The sequence below is a fragment of the Nycticebus coucang genome, chromosome X (genome assembly GCF_027406575.1).
Source record: "Nycticebus coucang isolate mNycCou1 chromosome X, mNycCou1.pri, whole genome shotgun sequence".
NCBI lineage: Eukaryota > Metazoa > Chordata > Mammalia > Primates > Lorisidae > Nycticebus > Nycticebus coucang.
Window position 1 is genome coordinate 23,615,455 of NC_069804.1, and position 15,995 is coordinate 23,631,449.

Genomic DNA, 15,995 nt, shown 5'->3' on the forward strand with positions numbered 1-15,995 from the left:
GAGTCCACTATGATGGGAAAACATTTCATTATTAAAAAAATTCTCTTCTTTCTGTTATTGGTAGTTCTGAACATTAGATTTTTTTCCCCCCATGGGGTCAAAAGATACTTAAGTATATGATTGCAACTGGAAAAATAGGGGACAGATGGGTCATACATAAGATTAGGAAGGAAATTACCAAATTTTTGGAACAAAACAATAATGAAGACACGAACTACCAGAACCTCTGTGATACTGCAAAGGCAGTTCTAAGAGGGAAATTTATAGAAATGCAAGCCTTCCTCAAAAGAACGGAAAGAGAGGAAGTCAACAACTTAATGGGATAGCTCAAGCAACTGGAAAAGGAAGAACATTCCAATCCTAAACCCAGCAGAAGAAAAGAAATAACTAAAATTAGAGCAGAACTAAATGAAATTGAAAACAAAAGAATCATACAACAGATCAATGAATCAAAAAGTTGGTTTTTTGAAAAGGTCAATAAAATAGATAAAACGACAAAACTCCTAGAAATGATCAAGGAATACAGCAATGTATCAGGATACAAAACGAACACTCACAAATCCTTTGGCTAACCTAACCAGAAGTAGAAGAGTAAAATCCCTAATTTCATCAATCAGAAATGATAAAGGCCAAATAACAACAGACTCCTCAGAAATTCAACAAATCTTTAAGGAATATTACATAAAACTCTATTCTCAGAAGTATGAAAATCTGAAGGAAATAGACCACTACTTTAAACATGCCACCCTCTTAGACTTAGCCAGAAAGAAGTGGAAATGTTGAACAAGCCTATAACAAGTTCTGAAATAGCATCAACCAAGAATCTCCCCCAAAAGAAAAGCCCGGGACCAGATGGCTTCACATCAGAATTCTACCAAACCTTTAAAGAGTACCTATATTAAGACCTTTTCCAAAACATAGAAAAAGAAGGAATACTTCCCAACACATTCTATGAAGCAAATATCACCCTGATCCCCAAACCAGGAAAAGACCCAACAAGAAAAGAAATTTATAGACCAATATCTCCAATGAATATTGATGCAAAAATATTCAATAAGATCCAGCAATGCCTGTGGCTCAGTGAGTTGGGCGCCGGCCCCATATACCCAGGGTGGTGGGTTCAAACCCGGCCCCAGCCAAACTGCAACAAGATCCTAGCAAACAGAATCCAACAACACATCAAACAAATTATACATCATGACCAGGTGGGTTTCATCCCAGGGACCATATGATTCTCTCAATTGATGCAGAAAAAGCTTTTGATAATATCCAGCATCCTTTCTTGAGCAGAACGCTTAAGAAAATAGGTATAGAAGGAACATTTCTTAAACTGATAGAGGCCATCTACAGCAAACCCACAGCCAATATCGTACTGAATGGAGTAAAATTGAAAACATTTCCACTCAGATCAGGAACCAGGCAAGGATGCCCCCTGTCTCCACTGCTTTTTAACATTGTAATGGAAGTGTTAGCCACCACAATCAGGCAAGAGAAGGCAATCAAGGGGATCCAAATAGGACCAGAGGAGATCAAACTGTCACTCTTCACAGACAATATGATTATATATCTGGAAAACCCCAGGGAATCAACTACAAAATTCCTAGAAGTGATCAAGGAGTACAGCAACGTCTCAGGATACAAAATTAACACTTACAAATCTGTAGCCTTTATATATACCAACAATAGTTAAGGGGAAAAAACAATCAAGGACTTTATTCCCTTTACAATAGTGCCAAAGAAGACGAAATATCTGGGAGTGTATCTAACTAAGGACGTGAAAGATCTCTATAAAGGGAACATGAAACTCTGAGAAAAGAAATAGCTGAAGATGTCAACAAATGGAAAAATATACCAAGCTCATGGCTGGGAAGAATCAACATTGTCTATACAAAATGTCTATACTACCCAAAGCAATCTACAGATTTAATGCAATCCCCATTAAAGCACCTCTGTCATACTTTAAAGATCTGGAAAAATTAGTACTTCGTTTTATATGGAAACAGAAAAAAACCCTCAAATATCCAAGACATTACTCAGAAATAAAAACAAATCAGGAGGAATCCCACTTCCAGACTTCAGACTATACTATAAATTGATAGTGATCAAAACAACATGGTACTGGCACAAAAATAGAGAGGTAGATGTATGGAACAGAATTGAAGATCAAGAGGTAGAACCCAGACACTTATCGTCATTTGATCTTTGATAAGCCTATAAAAAATATAAATTGGGGGAAAGATTCCCTATTCAACAAATGGTGCTGGGTGAATTGCCTGGCGACCTGTAGAAGACTGAAACTGGACCCACACCTTTCTCCTCTAACAAAAATTGACTCTCACTGGTTAAAGGACTTAAACTTAAGTCATGAAACTATAAAAATTCTTAGAGAGTGTGCAGGGGAAACGCTTGAAAAAAAATGGCCTAGAATACTTTATGAGGAGGACACCCCGGGCAATTGAAGCAACATCAAAAATACATTACTGGGATCTGATCAAATTAAAAAGCTTCTGCACTGCCAAGAACACACTAAGTTAAGCAAATAGACAGCCCTCAGAATGGAAGAGGATTTTTGCAAGTTATATTTCTGACAAAGATCTAATAACCAGAATCCACAGAGAACTCAAACTTATTACCAAGAAAAAAACAAGTGATCCCATTTCATTGTGGTAAAGACATGAACAGAAGCTTCTCTGCAGAAGACAGGCACATGGTCTACACATGAAATCCCATAATGGCATAAATGTATTCATGATCTATGTACAAATGACTATGTACACATGAAAAAATGCTCATCATCTTTAATCCTCAGAGAAATGCAAACCAAAACCACTCCGAGATACCATCTAACTCCAGGAAGAGTAGCCCAAATCACAAAATCCCAAAACTACAGATGTTGGCGTGGATGTGGAGAAAAGGGAACACTTCTGCACTGCTGGTGGAAATGCAAGCTACTATGTTCCTTTTGGAAAGAAGTTTGGAGAACACTCAGGGATCTAAATGTAGACCTGCCATTTGATCCTGCAATTCCTCTACTAGGTGTATGTCCAAAGGACCAAAAATCATTTGGCAATAAAGATATTTGCACCAGATTGTTCGATGCAGCTCAATTCATAATTGCCAAGTCATGGAAGAAGCCCAAGTGCCCATCGACCCATCAATGGATTAATAAATTGTGGTATATGTATACCATGGAATACTATGCAGCATTAATAAAAATGGAGAATTTACCTCTTTTATGTTTACATGGATGGAGCTGGAAAATATTCTTCTTAGTGAAGTATCTCAGGAATGGAAAAAAAATATCCAATGTACTCAGAACTACTGTGAAACCAATTTATAATCACTCACACTTGCATATGAAAAATGAAACACAACTACAGCCTAGGATGAAGGAGGGAAGGGGAGGGTGGTGGGTCAATAGAGGGAGTGTTAGTAGGGGGACTACACCTATGGAGTATATTGCAAGTACAAGTTGGATCTATCAGGTGTAGAACACAAAAGTCTTAATGCTGTAATTGGGTAAATAAGGTGAAGGCTATGTTGATTAGTAGGATGTAAGCACTCCAATCTGTACAAATAATCAACACACTAAATCCCATAATGGCATAAATGTATTCATGATCTATGTACAAATGACTTAATAAAAAAAATAGGGGACAAAAATCAGGTATTGGCAGTATTTCCATTTTCATTTGTGTGTGAATTTTTAATATAAAATGTGGGGATGTGCAGCATTAATGTGAGTCAAAATGTTTCAGTGAACAAGTTTCAGCAGCTCAACTTTATAACAATTATAAATAAGCCTGTAAAAATTTTCTGGACAATGCTAGCATTTGTATTTTTTTTTTTAATCTTCTTCTTTTTTTTTTTTATTGTTGGGGATTCATTGAGGGTACAATAAGCCAGGTTACACTGATTGCAATTGTTAGGTAAAGTCCCTCTTGCAATCATGTCTTGCCCCCATAAAGTGTGACACACACCAAGGCCCCACCCCCTCCCTCCATCCCTCTTTCTGCTTTTCCTCCCCCCATAACCTTAATTGTCATTAATTGTCCTCATATCAAAATTGAGTACATAGGATTCATGCTTCCCCATTCTTGTGCTGCTTTACTAAGAATAATGTCTTCCACTTCCATCCAGGTTAATACGAAGGATGTGAAGTCTCCATTTTTTTTTAATAGCTGAATAGTATTCCATGGTGTACATATACCACAGCTTGTTAATCCATTCCTGGGTTGGTGGGCATTTAGGCTGTTTCCACATTTTGGCGATTGTAAATTGAGCTGCAATAAACAGTCTAGTACAAGTGTCCTTATGATAAAAGGATTTTTTTCCTTCTGGGTAGATGCCCAGTAATGGGATTGCAGGATCAAATGGGAGGTCTAGCTTGAGTGCTTTGAGGTTTCTCCATACTTCCTTCCAGAAAGGTTGTACTAGTTTGTAGTCCCACCAGCAGTGTAAAAGTGTTCCCTTCTCTCCACATCCACGCCAGCATCTGCAGTTTTGAGATTTTGTGATGTGGGCCATTCTCACTGGGGTTAGATGATATCTCAGGGTTGTTTTGATTGCATTTCTCTGATATAAAGAGATGATGAACATATTTTCATGTGTTTGTTAGCCATTCGTCTATCATCTTTAGAGAAGGTTCTATTCATGTCTCTTGCCTATTGATATATGGGATTGTGGCTTTTTTCATGTGGATTAATTTGAGTTCTCTATAGATCCTAGTTATCAAGCTTTTGTCTGACTGAAAATATGCAAATATCCTTTCCCATTGTGTAGGTTGTCTCTTTGCTTTGGTTATTGTCTCCTTAGCTGTACAGAAGCTTTTCAGTTTAATGAAGTCCCATTTGTTTATTTTTGTTGTTGTTGCAATTGCCATGGCAGTCTTCTTCATGAAGTCTTTCCCCAGGCCAATATCTTGCAGTGTTTTTCCTATGCTTTCTTTGAGGATTTTTATTGTTTCGTGCCTTAAATTTAAGTCCTTTATCCATCTTGAATCAATTTTTGTGAGTGGGGAAAGGTGTGGGTCCAGTTTCAGTCTTTTACATGTAGACATCCAGTTCTCCCAACACCATTTGTTGAATAGGGAGTCTTCCCCCCAAGGTATGTTCTTGTTTGGTTTATCGAAGATTAGGTGGTTGTAGATGTTAGTTTCATTTCTTGGTTTTCAATTCGATTCCAAGTGTCTATGTCTCTGTTTTTGTGCCAGTACCATGCTGTCTTGACCACTATGGCTTTGTAGTACAGACTAAAATCTGGTATGCTGATGCCCCCAGCTTTATTTTTATTACTAAGAACTGCCTTAGCTATACGGTTTTTTTTCCGGTTCCATACAAAACACAGAATCATTTTCTCCAAGTCTTGAAAGTACGATGTTGGTATTTTAATAGGAATGGCATTGAATAGGTAGATTGCTTTGGGAAGTATAGACATTTTAACAATGTTGATTCTTCCCATCCATGAGCATGGTATGTTCTTCCATTTGTTAATATCCTCTGCTATTTCCTTTCTGAGGATTTCATAATTTTCTTAATAGAGGTCCTTCACTTCCTTCGTTAGGTATATCCTAGGTATTTCATTTTCTTTGAAACTATGGTGAAGGGAGTTGTGTCCTTAATTAGCTTCTCATCTTGACTGTTATTGGTGTATACAAAGGCTACTGACTTGTGGACATTGATTTTATATCCTGAAACATTTCTGTATTTTTTTGATGACTTCTAGGAGTCTTGTGGTTGAGTCTTTGGGGTTCTCTAAGTATAAGATCATGTCGTCAGCAAAGAGGGAGAGTTTGACCTCCTCTGCTCCCATTTGGATTCCCTTTATTTCCTTGTCTTGCCTAATTGTATTGGCTAGAACTTCCAGCACTATGTTGAATAGTAAAGGTGATAGAGGACAACCTTGTCTGGTTCCAGTTCTAAGAGGAAAAGCTTTCAGTTTGACTCCATTCAGTAAAATATTAGCTGTGGGTTTGTCATAGATAGCTTCATAAGTTTTAGAAATGTGCCACCTATGCCTATACTCTTCAGTGTTCTAATTAGAAAAGGATGCTGGATTTTATCAAATGCTTTTTCTGCATCTATTGAGAGGATCATGTGATCTTTATTTTTGCCTCTGTTAATATGGTGGATAACGTTTATGGACTTGCGTATGTTAAACCAGCCTTGCATCCCTGGGATGAAGCCTACTTGATCAGCATTTATATATATATTTTAAAAACAAATTTCTTATTGACAGCAACTAAATGGTGTTTGTATCATTTTTATCATACAGTAGATTCCATCCATTCACTATATGTTTCTAACTGAGTTGTCCTACATGCAAGTAGATGTTTTTAATGTTGTCTGTCTTCTGTGCTGTTCCTGTAAGTTTGTTATTAAAATACATTAAACTGTAAAAAACAAACAAACAAACAAAAAGAATTTCCTGCCATATAAAATACTGAGCCAATATATTAGGTTTAAGAACTTCCCTGTGACTTCTTTCTTACTTCTCCAAGGATAGATACTTGGCCTACTATCTTGTGTCACTACAGGAATCACTTCCCTGCCATCTTTTCTCTTGTCCATGTTCTTCTCTTGGACTGCACGTACATAAAGAATCTGCATCTCACACTTTCCCCCTTCTAGTGTTTCCAAGATAAGGTTGATTTCTCTTTATTTTAAGAGACTTTCTGCTAGTCTGACACCAACTGGTGTACTGGAATACAATTCTAGCACTACCCACCAAGAATAAGCATAGATCTCACAAGTTAAAGGGCATGGCCTCTAACGAGATTGCTTTCACTTCAAATGCCAGCCACATTTTGGGGGGTCCTTACGCCACCTACTTTTCTGACCAACAGGCTACAAATGCAAGGGTTTCCACAGCCTCCTCAGGTTTGGTGATCTGCTGGATAATGATTCACAGACCTCAGGAAAACACTATTACACATTTACATTTTATTACAAAGTATACAAATCAGGACTAGTCAAACAAAGAGACACATAGGGCTGTGGGAGGGCAGTCCTAAAGGCAGAGCTTCATGTCCTCTCCCATGGGATCAGGGCATGTCACTCTCTTGACACATCAGTGTAGTCACCAATCAGGAATTTCCCCGAGTCTTGGTGGCCAAAGTTATTATTGGGGGTTTCATTATGTGGGCATGACTGAATCATTAGTCTCATGATTGAACTCAATCTCCATCCCCTCTACCCTCCCCAGAGATTAGTATGGCCCAAAGCCCTAACCTTTCAATTACATGGCTGGTCTTTTATCATTTTATAGACTCATAGAGGCTCAATTAGAGCAGAAAAATAAATGTGAACTAGAAAGTTGAGAAATATAAATGAAGCCTCCAAATGAACTGAAGAGACCCCCCCCACCTCTTGACCAAGGGGACCAAGAGAAATCTTAAAACTGAGTTCCTGGCCATGATGGGATGGGAGGTAAGACATGCCTTGTTATACCCGCTCCTTTGCTAATCACCATGAGGCTTTCTTCCCTGAGAGCTAAACAGAACTAGGCTTTTTAAAGGCTTGCTTCACTGTTGGTTTCTTTCTTTCGTTTGTTTGTTTGTTTGTTTGTTTTTTTGAGACAGAGTCTCACTATGTTCTCCTCAGTAGAGTGCTATGGCATCACAGCTCACAGCAACCTCCAATTCTTGGCCTTAAGTGATTCTCTTGCCTCAGCCTCCCAAGTAGCTTGGACTACAGGCATCTGCCACAATGCCTGGCTATTTTTTTGTTGCAGTTGTCATTGTTGTTTTAGCTGGCCTGGGCCGGGTTTGAACCTGCCAGCCTTGGTGTATGCTGCTGGCACCATAACCACTGCACTTACCATTGCTGAGCTCCACTGTTGATTTCAATCAACTGCCTAATGCTGCTCTTCCCTTTTGTGGTTTCAGCACAACTGACCAGCATTCCTTCCTGATAAGAGACTACCAACCATGGAGTGGTTTTGACCAGTCTCTGGAGGATTCTCAGTGAGAATCATGTCCTCTGCTTTATATATATATATATATATATATATATTTTTTTTTTTTTTCCAAGCCAAACTGTATCCAGCTTTATTAAAGATACTTTTCATAAACAATCATGGTATTTCAGGCAGGACATGGGCAGACGATCGTTAACAGTATACAACAACTTTCAAACTCCCTTCTTCAATGTTCTACCAAAAATCAGAAAGCCACTATAAAACCCAATGAAGTCTTCATTTGATGCTCTGAACAGGGAAGTTTAGAGTGAGGGTTGACATTTCACATTTAGCATGTTGTTTAACAACTTTTCACAAGCCGACCCTAACTTTCAGGAAATGAAATGAAAATGGTAGAATTTATCTGAAGATCCAACAATCTACAAATGGAACCGCTGCTCTTTTGAGGGATGCATCTCAGTGGTATTATTGAAAAAGTCCAGATTCCTTGATATACTGGTAACCAATTATTGGGAGTCAGGTCCCAAGAGGTGACTGGGTTTAAGGGAGTTAAGACTATGCTGAAGACTGAGGGAGAATAGGATATAAAAACAAATTAGTTTTTCCATACCACAAGGCATTTGTGCCAAGGTAGCTGTGTGTCAACATCAGGGAATCCCTCCTCTTGGGAGCCAAGAGGAAGTCTCTCAAAACTAGAGGGAAAAACATTTTCCCTCATATCAATCTAGCTTTGGAGACATTCTATTAGTGACATATGCCCCTTTCCCAAAAAACAATGAAGTGTTCTGTGTGCTAACAACATAGATTAAAAAAAAAAAAAAAGTAAAACAAAATTCTGCATTTTTATAAAACTTGATAAAAAATAGTATTTCAAACTGTACAGTCACCAGAAGTACACAGTTATCAAAAATGCACACACTTCACTTGGCATCTCCAGCACCTGCAGCTTTCTGTGCCTGGTCTGTTTTGGCATCTCCGTTTTCTGCAGGGTTATTCCCCTCCTTGCCAGTGTCAGCTTTTCCCTTTTTCCCTTTGGGTACCTTCTCTCCCTTCTTTGCAGGGGCCTTTTTAGGCTTGGGCTCTGGCTTTGGAGGAGCAGGTTTAGCAGACAACCTTGCGGATCTTCTCTGTGGTTCGTCCTTTGCCTTGGCTTTATCTCCTTTAGCATCCCCTTCAGCCTTTCTCTTGGGCATGGTGGCAACGGTGGCGGGACGTAGGCGCTGTACGCAGGGATGCAGCGACGCGCGAGCTTTGGTCGGTCCGGGGGTCGTTCTCGCCTCCTCTTCTTCACACTGCTCGGGCTCCGGGGGGTTTATAAAGTTTTTATCCTCTGCTTTATATTTTGATGTCAGAAGGCCAAAGACTCTATCCTCAGATTATGCTGACACATTTTTTTTTTTTAAATTTAGAGAAAGGGTCTTGTTATGTTGTCCAGGGTGGACTCAAACTCCTGGGATTCTCCCACCTTAGCCTCCTGAGTAGCTGTGACTACAGATGCAAGCCACCACGTCCAGCTACACACACAATTTTGTACAGGAATATTCATAGCAGTATTATTCATAATACCTAAAAAGTGGAAACTCAAATGTCTATCAATTGATGAATGGTTAAATAAAAGGTGGTATATCCATATAATGGAATATTATTTGTCAATGACAAAGAATGACATAGGGATACATGCTGTAACATTATACAAAGGAAAGGAGCCAGACACAAAAGGCCAAATATTGTATGATTTCACTTATATGAAATGTCCAGAATGGTCAAATCTGTAGAAACTGGAAGTAGATTGGTGGTTGCATATGGCTGAGACAGGGGATGAGGGGAGCTGGAAATAGAGAGTGACTACTAATGGGTGCAGGGTTTCTCTTGGGGGTGATAAAAATGTTCTAAAATTGATGGTAGCACAACTTTGTGAATATATTCAAACCATTGAATTGTACACTTTAAGTGGGTGAATTGAATGGCATGTGAATTATATCTTAATAAATGCTATTAGAAAAAATGCTACATCTGGCAAGACATGGAGGCACAGGAGCATAGTGTATCCTAAGAACATAAGCAGCGTGGCATAACTATTACAGAATGGGAGTGGATACATCTGGGGTAGGGGTCAGATCATGGAGGACCTGAGGCAGTGAGGAGCAAAAAGAAAATTTTAGAAATATTAATCCATGTATCGAGAATATGTTGGGAAGAACAGGATGGAAAAAAGGATGGGTAGTTAACACTATTGCAATACTCCCAATATCAGTTGATGAGGGGTGAGCCAAAATGATGGTGGTGGGGATGGAGAAAGGGAAGAAAGAACTGAAGATTTTTTATGAAGCCAAAGCAACATGATTTTGTGATGATCAGATGATTGGATAGGGAAGAAGGTGGGGGGAGTTCTTATACATCTTTGTGTCCTCAGCTACTTAAAAAGCCTAACACAAAACAGTGTCCAATAGTGTTTGGTGAATGAATGAATATATGAATGAAGTGGATGATTACATTTTAAAAGTTGCTGTTACCTGATAAGGAAATTTGGGACACAGCAAGGGATTTTTTTTTTTTTTTTGATGGAGTGGAGGGACTGTAACATTTGGGGAATAAATACTTTTGTGTGACTGTAACACTTTATCTCAAAGAGATAAATAATGGTAGATCTCAGTTTTCCTAGGGCCAGCCTGCTGTGTACCTGTGGACATTTTTTTTAATGAGAAATAATAAAAATCCAGTAAACTCTGTGTAACTCTGGTGCCTTCAGGCTTTTGTATCCATTAGCCAAGTAGAAAGAATCAATTTCCACAAGTAAGAGAGACCACAGCATGCTCTACAGTATGTATTGACTAGATAAATATTTTGCTGAGGCTCCATGACTAAAGATATTACATCCAGAAACTAGTTAGATAATTTTATTTTTCAATCCATTTCTCCTGGCCAGCCATGGCCAGCCGTACCCCACTATGATATATTCTGAGGTAACAAAGTTGGAAGATTAAGCTCACATATACCACAAATTAGAGTTGAAAGTTGCAACCTAATTCTTAAGCAGAGGAGAATCTTCTCTGAAGATGGATGACATACTAGAAATGTTTGGAACATTTTACATATTAACATATTACATAGTTTGCAACAACAAAACACCTCTACAGAAGACTCTATATAGTCCTTTAAGAACAATTTTTATTTGTAGATGGGGTGGACACAGGTGGCAGTTTTGCCTTATTCTAAGCCATCATAACCCTATTGGCTATGACAAGGTGACTTCCTATGGCTCTCCTTTCCCTGCTTCAGGAATGGAAAATTCTGTGTTTGCCTGCTATTTTAAGTATTCACAAGGTAGTCCCAGGTCCAAGCTTGTGGGCATTACTTGGGCTTACTTATGGCAAAAAGAAAGAATGTAGAATGTCTGATAGTCTCCTCAGAGACAAGTTACTTATTAGAGTGATTGGAACCAACTGGGCCAGTCAGAAACATTTATAGAAAAGGTGAGTTATAAACAGGCAAGCCTTCTAAGAAAAGATTTCTTCCTTCTTTTTTCCTTTTATTGTTGGGGATTCATTGAGGGTACACAGAACTAGTTTATATTGATTACATTTGTTAGATAAGGACCCTCCTATCATTGTGTCCTGCCCCCATCTTCTTTCTTTTTCTATCAAATGGTCTTTAGTGAAAATAAAGTGCCATCAGCAAACTAGGAAGGTGAAGGTTAAGCAGAGTTTGGATTTGAAGGGTAGTAAAAAATAACAGAGTCTTCTTTTCTAGGGTTAATATTCTGGTTCAAGAACTTGTGATGGGGGTTGGGGGCATGGAGGCAAGATGGCTGACTGAAGCCAGCTTTCCACAGAGGCTCCCGTCCAGAAGGAGAGTTAAAGGACAGAAGTTTAGCAAGTAAGCTGATGGTTTGGAGCTGAGCCAAGAGAGAAGGTTAAAGAACGCACATCAACCCTGCTGAGGTGACGTGTGACCCCAAGGATATAAACAATAGGTACAAAATCCATTGCCAAGTGGATGGGAGTTTCCCCCCCAACCCCAAGAGAACGGCTCGCAGTATACTTTCTACAAACAAGCAAGCAGAGTTCAAATATCCTCCCATTTTATCCCATGGGGGAGACTCTGTAAAAACTGAACCCCTTCCCCTACTAGGGTGCCATGGCACTCTCCTGTCAGGAATAAAACTGTATAAAACTGTATATATTCTCTACCTGCAATTCTGAACTCCCAGCACTCTCTTCCACTCTCACCCCGAGGTCTGGAAGCCTGTCCCACATGGAGTCCAGACTCTTGGGCATTTTCTCGAGAAATGTGGACAGGGCATGGGCTGTTGCAGGTCTGTGATGATTCTGTGGCATGGAGGTAAGGAGAAGACAGTGGACTGAAGGAACCATACAGGAGAGGGAGAGGCGGTGCCTTACGACATAGAGCAGCAGCGGCAGCAGCGGAACAGAGATGGCATACTCTGAAGGTGGAGCTGAGCCAGAGGACTGCTTTAGTGAGCCTAAGAAGCACCTGGCCCTCAGGGGATCATAGCTGAGACAAAGGCAGGCAGTCAGAGGCTTGGAACTCAGAGCTGAGTGTGAACTCAAACAGCACCTGGTCCACAGGGGAATATAGCCAGGACAGAATCACAAATTCTGTAAAAATATAAGTGTCAGCAACATCAATCAGGGTTGGGGATGGAACTGAGTGAACTGCCCCAGCTTTCATTAAACACCCGAGGTTGTCAGGCCTTAGCTCCCACTGCCAGATGGTGGCAGAGTGTGGAGGCCTGGCCAAGGAGATGTAGATCGCCCTGTGACTCATGCAGGTACAACCCCCTGGGTCACAGCCCTGTGTGGTTACCAGTGACTGGGTGTGACAGAGGTGCAAGGTGGGGAAGGAGGCATCAACCTTTCCAGACCAATTCATTTGCTGGGGAGGGAGGTCCTCCTGACTCCATGGAGCACCAGAAGGAGTCATACTCAAGCTGCCAGCAGACCCCTGCTATCTAGTTGCCAGAGACCTTTTGAACTCTCCCACATGAGACCGGGTGCTGACTAGGACAATTGATTTGGATCTATTGGACAGGACCAATCACCTGAGGACTATCTGAAGTAGTACCCAGGGTGTGTGGTTGTGGGAAGGTTTGATTTTCCTTTTCCAGTTGTTGCCCATGGTGGATAGGGTGACTTAATTGCTGATATTTCTCCACAGGTGAGACTTAAACCTAGAGTAATTGATTCACTAGGGTAGGACAGAGATCAGCTGAAAAGACAGAGCCACTTAGCCCCACCACACCAACCTAGTCTCCAGTGTCTCAGGCACTGTACAGGTCCTTTGCAAAGCTCTAGGGGAAAAGGTACAGACACCAGTCACAACTCTTGGGCAAAGGGCTGGTTAATCACTACTCCAGGAGCCCCCAACATAACTTCACCTTATCTGCTCATCTAGCCAAACAGTGTAAAATAATAATCATGGGGCGGAATCAGCGGGAAAACTCTGGTAACATGAATAATCAGAGTAGATCAATTCCCCCAAGGAATGATATGGTGGACACAATTGAAGAGCTCATTCATAAACAAATGGCGGAGATATCAGAAATTGAATTCAAATTTGGATTGCAAATAAGATTAATAGAATGGAGGTAAAGTTCGAATTAGATCCTCTACTAGGTATATACCCAGAAGACCAAAAATCACATTATAACAAAGATATTTGTACCAGAATGTTTATTGCAGCCCAATTCATAATTGCTAAGTCATGGAAAAAGCCCAAGTGCCCATCAATCCACGAATGGATTAATAAATTGTGGTGTATATACACCATGGAATATTATGCAGCCTTAAAGAAAGATGGAGACTTTGCTTCTTTCATGTTTACATGGATGGAACTGGAACATATTCTTCTTAGTAAAGTATCTCGAGAATGGAGGAAAAAGTATCCAATGTACTCAGCCCTACTATGAAACTAATTTATGGCTTTCATATGAAAGCTATAACCCAGTTATAACCTAAGAATATGGGGAAGGGGGAGAGGGAGGGGAGGGAGGGAGGAGGATGGGCAAAGGGAGGGTGATTGGTGGAATTACACCTACGGTGCATCTTATAAGGGTACATGCAAAACTTAGTAAATGTAGAATATAAATGTCTTAACACAATAACTAAGAAAATGCCAGGAAGGCTATCTTAACCAGTGTGATGAAAATGTGTCAAACGGTCTATAAAATCAGTGTATGGTGCCCCATGATCGCATTAATGTACACAGCTATGATTTAATAAAAAAAAGTTGGAATTAGAAATTCAAGGAGCGTGATACAAAAACATTAAGAAATGAGCATAATTGTGATGGATATGTTACTTAGTTCAATGTAAGCTTTTCACATTGTATATCAAAGCAGTACTCTGAAACCCATAAATGCATCAATGTACAGTTATGATTTAATAAAAAATAAATAATAAATAAATAAAACAACAAAAAAAGAAATTCAAGGAGCATTTCAAAAGTTGTCTCAAGAATTCAGTGAATTCAAAGACAAAATCATTAAAGATTTTGACACATTGAGACAAGAATTTGCAGCCCTCAAAGATCTGAGAAATACAGTAGAATCCCTCAGTAACAGACTGGAGCAAGCAGAAGAGAGGATTTCTGACATTGAAGACAAAGCTTTTGAATGCTCCCAAACGCTCAAAGAGGAAGAGAAATGGAGAGCAAAAACGAATTATTCTCTCAGAGAGCTCTGTAATAATTCAAAGAAAACTAATATTCGCCTTATAGGAATTCCTGAAGGTGATGAGGTGGCTTTGCAAGGCACCAAGGCTCTTCTTCATGAGATTATGAAGGAGAACTTTCCAGACATGTCAAGGGATTCTGAAATTCAGATGCCAGTTTTAGAACCCCAGCACAGCTCAATTTGATTAAGACATCTCCTAGGCACATCATAATTAACTTCACTAAAGTTAAAATGAAGGAGAAAATTCTGAAAGCAGCCAGACATAAGAAAACCATAACCTACAAGGGGAAGAACATTAGAATGACTGCAGATCTCTCTTCTGAAATCTTTCAAGCTAGAAGAGGGTGGTCATCGACTTTAGAAATAACTTTCAACCCAGTATCCTGTATCCAGCTAAACTGAGTTTCATTTATGATGGAGAAATTAAATACTTTAATGACATTCATATGTTGAAGAAATTTGCCATAACTAAACCAGCTCTCCAGGATATTCTCAGACCTATTCTCCATAATGATCAGCACAATCCTCCACCACAAAAGTAAACTCACTCAGAAACTTTTGATCAAATTCCAACTTCCACAGTGGTGAAAGGATTAAAAATGTCCACTGGACTTTTGAAAAACTTGATACCCAAAATTCTACCAGGCTTATCAATATTCTCCATTAATGTGAATGGCTTAAATTGTCCTCTAAAGAGGCATAGGTTGGCTGACTGGATACAAAAACTCAGGCAAGATATCTGCTGCATACAAGAATCTCATCTTAGGGCGGCGCCTGTGGCTCAGTGAGTAGGGCGCCGGCCCCATATGCCGAGGGTGGTGGGTTCAAACCCGGCCCCGGCCAAACTGCAACAACAACAACAAAAAAAAAAATAGCTGGGCGTTGTGGCGGGCGCCTGTAGTCCCAGCTACACGGGAGGCTGAGGCAAGAGAATCGCGTAAGCCCAAGAGTTAGAGGTTGCTGTGAGCCGTGTGATGCCACGGCACTCTACCAAGGGCGGTACAGTGAGACTCTGTCTCTAAAAAAAAAAAAAAAAAAAAAAAAAAGAATCTCATCTTAAAAGATAAATATAGACTCAGGGTGAAGGGATGGTCATCTATTTCAGGCAAATGGAAATCAGAAAAAAGCAGGTGTTGCAATTTTATTTGCAGATACAATAGGCTTTAAACCAACAAAAGTAAGGAAATATAAGGATGGTAACTTCATATTTGTTAAGTGTAACATTCAATGTGATGAGATTTCAATTATTAACATTTATGCACCCAACCAGAATGCACCTCTCAATTTATAAGAGAGACTCTAACAGACATGAGCAACTTGATTTCCTCCAGTTCCTTAATAGTCAGAGATTTTAACACTCCTTTGGCAGTGTTGGATACATCCT

At 39.7% G+C, this 15,995-nt stretch overlaps 1 protein-coding gene across 1 annotated transcript; it reads right to left on the bottom strand.

The window, feature by feature from the left end:
- Positions 1 to 8,064: 8,064 nt before the first annotated feature.
- On the bottom strand, positions 8,065 to 9,238 carry LOC128578036 (non-histone chromosomal protein HMG-17-like). The gene has a single exon (XM_053580448.1). The coding sequence runs from the start codon at positions 9,108 to 9,110 to the stop codon at positions 8,838 to 8,840; it is 273 nt and encodes a 90-aa protein (XP_053436423.1). The 5' UTR covers positions 9,111 to 9,238; the 3' UTR covers positions 8,065 to 8,837.
- Between the last annotated feature and the right edge of the window lie 6,757 nt (positions 9,239 to 15,995).

Bases quoted from the DNA above. Each gene is read 5' to 3' on its own strand.
- LOC128578036 (XM_053580448.1), bottom strand. From the start codon at position 9,110: ATGCCCAAGAGAAAGGCTGAAGGGGATGCTAAAGGAGATAAAGCCAAG.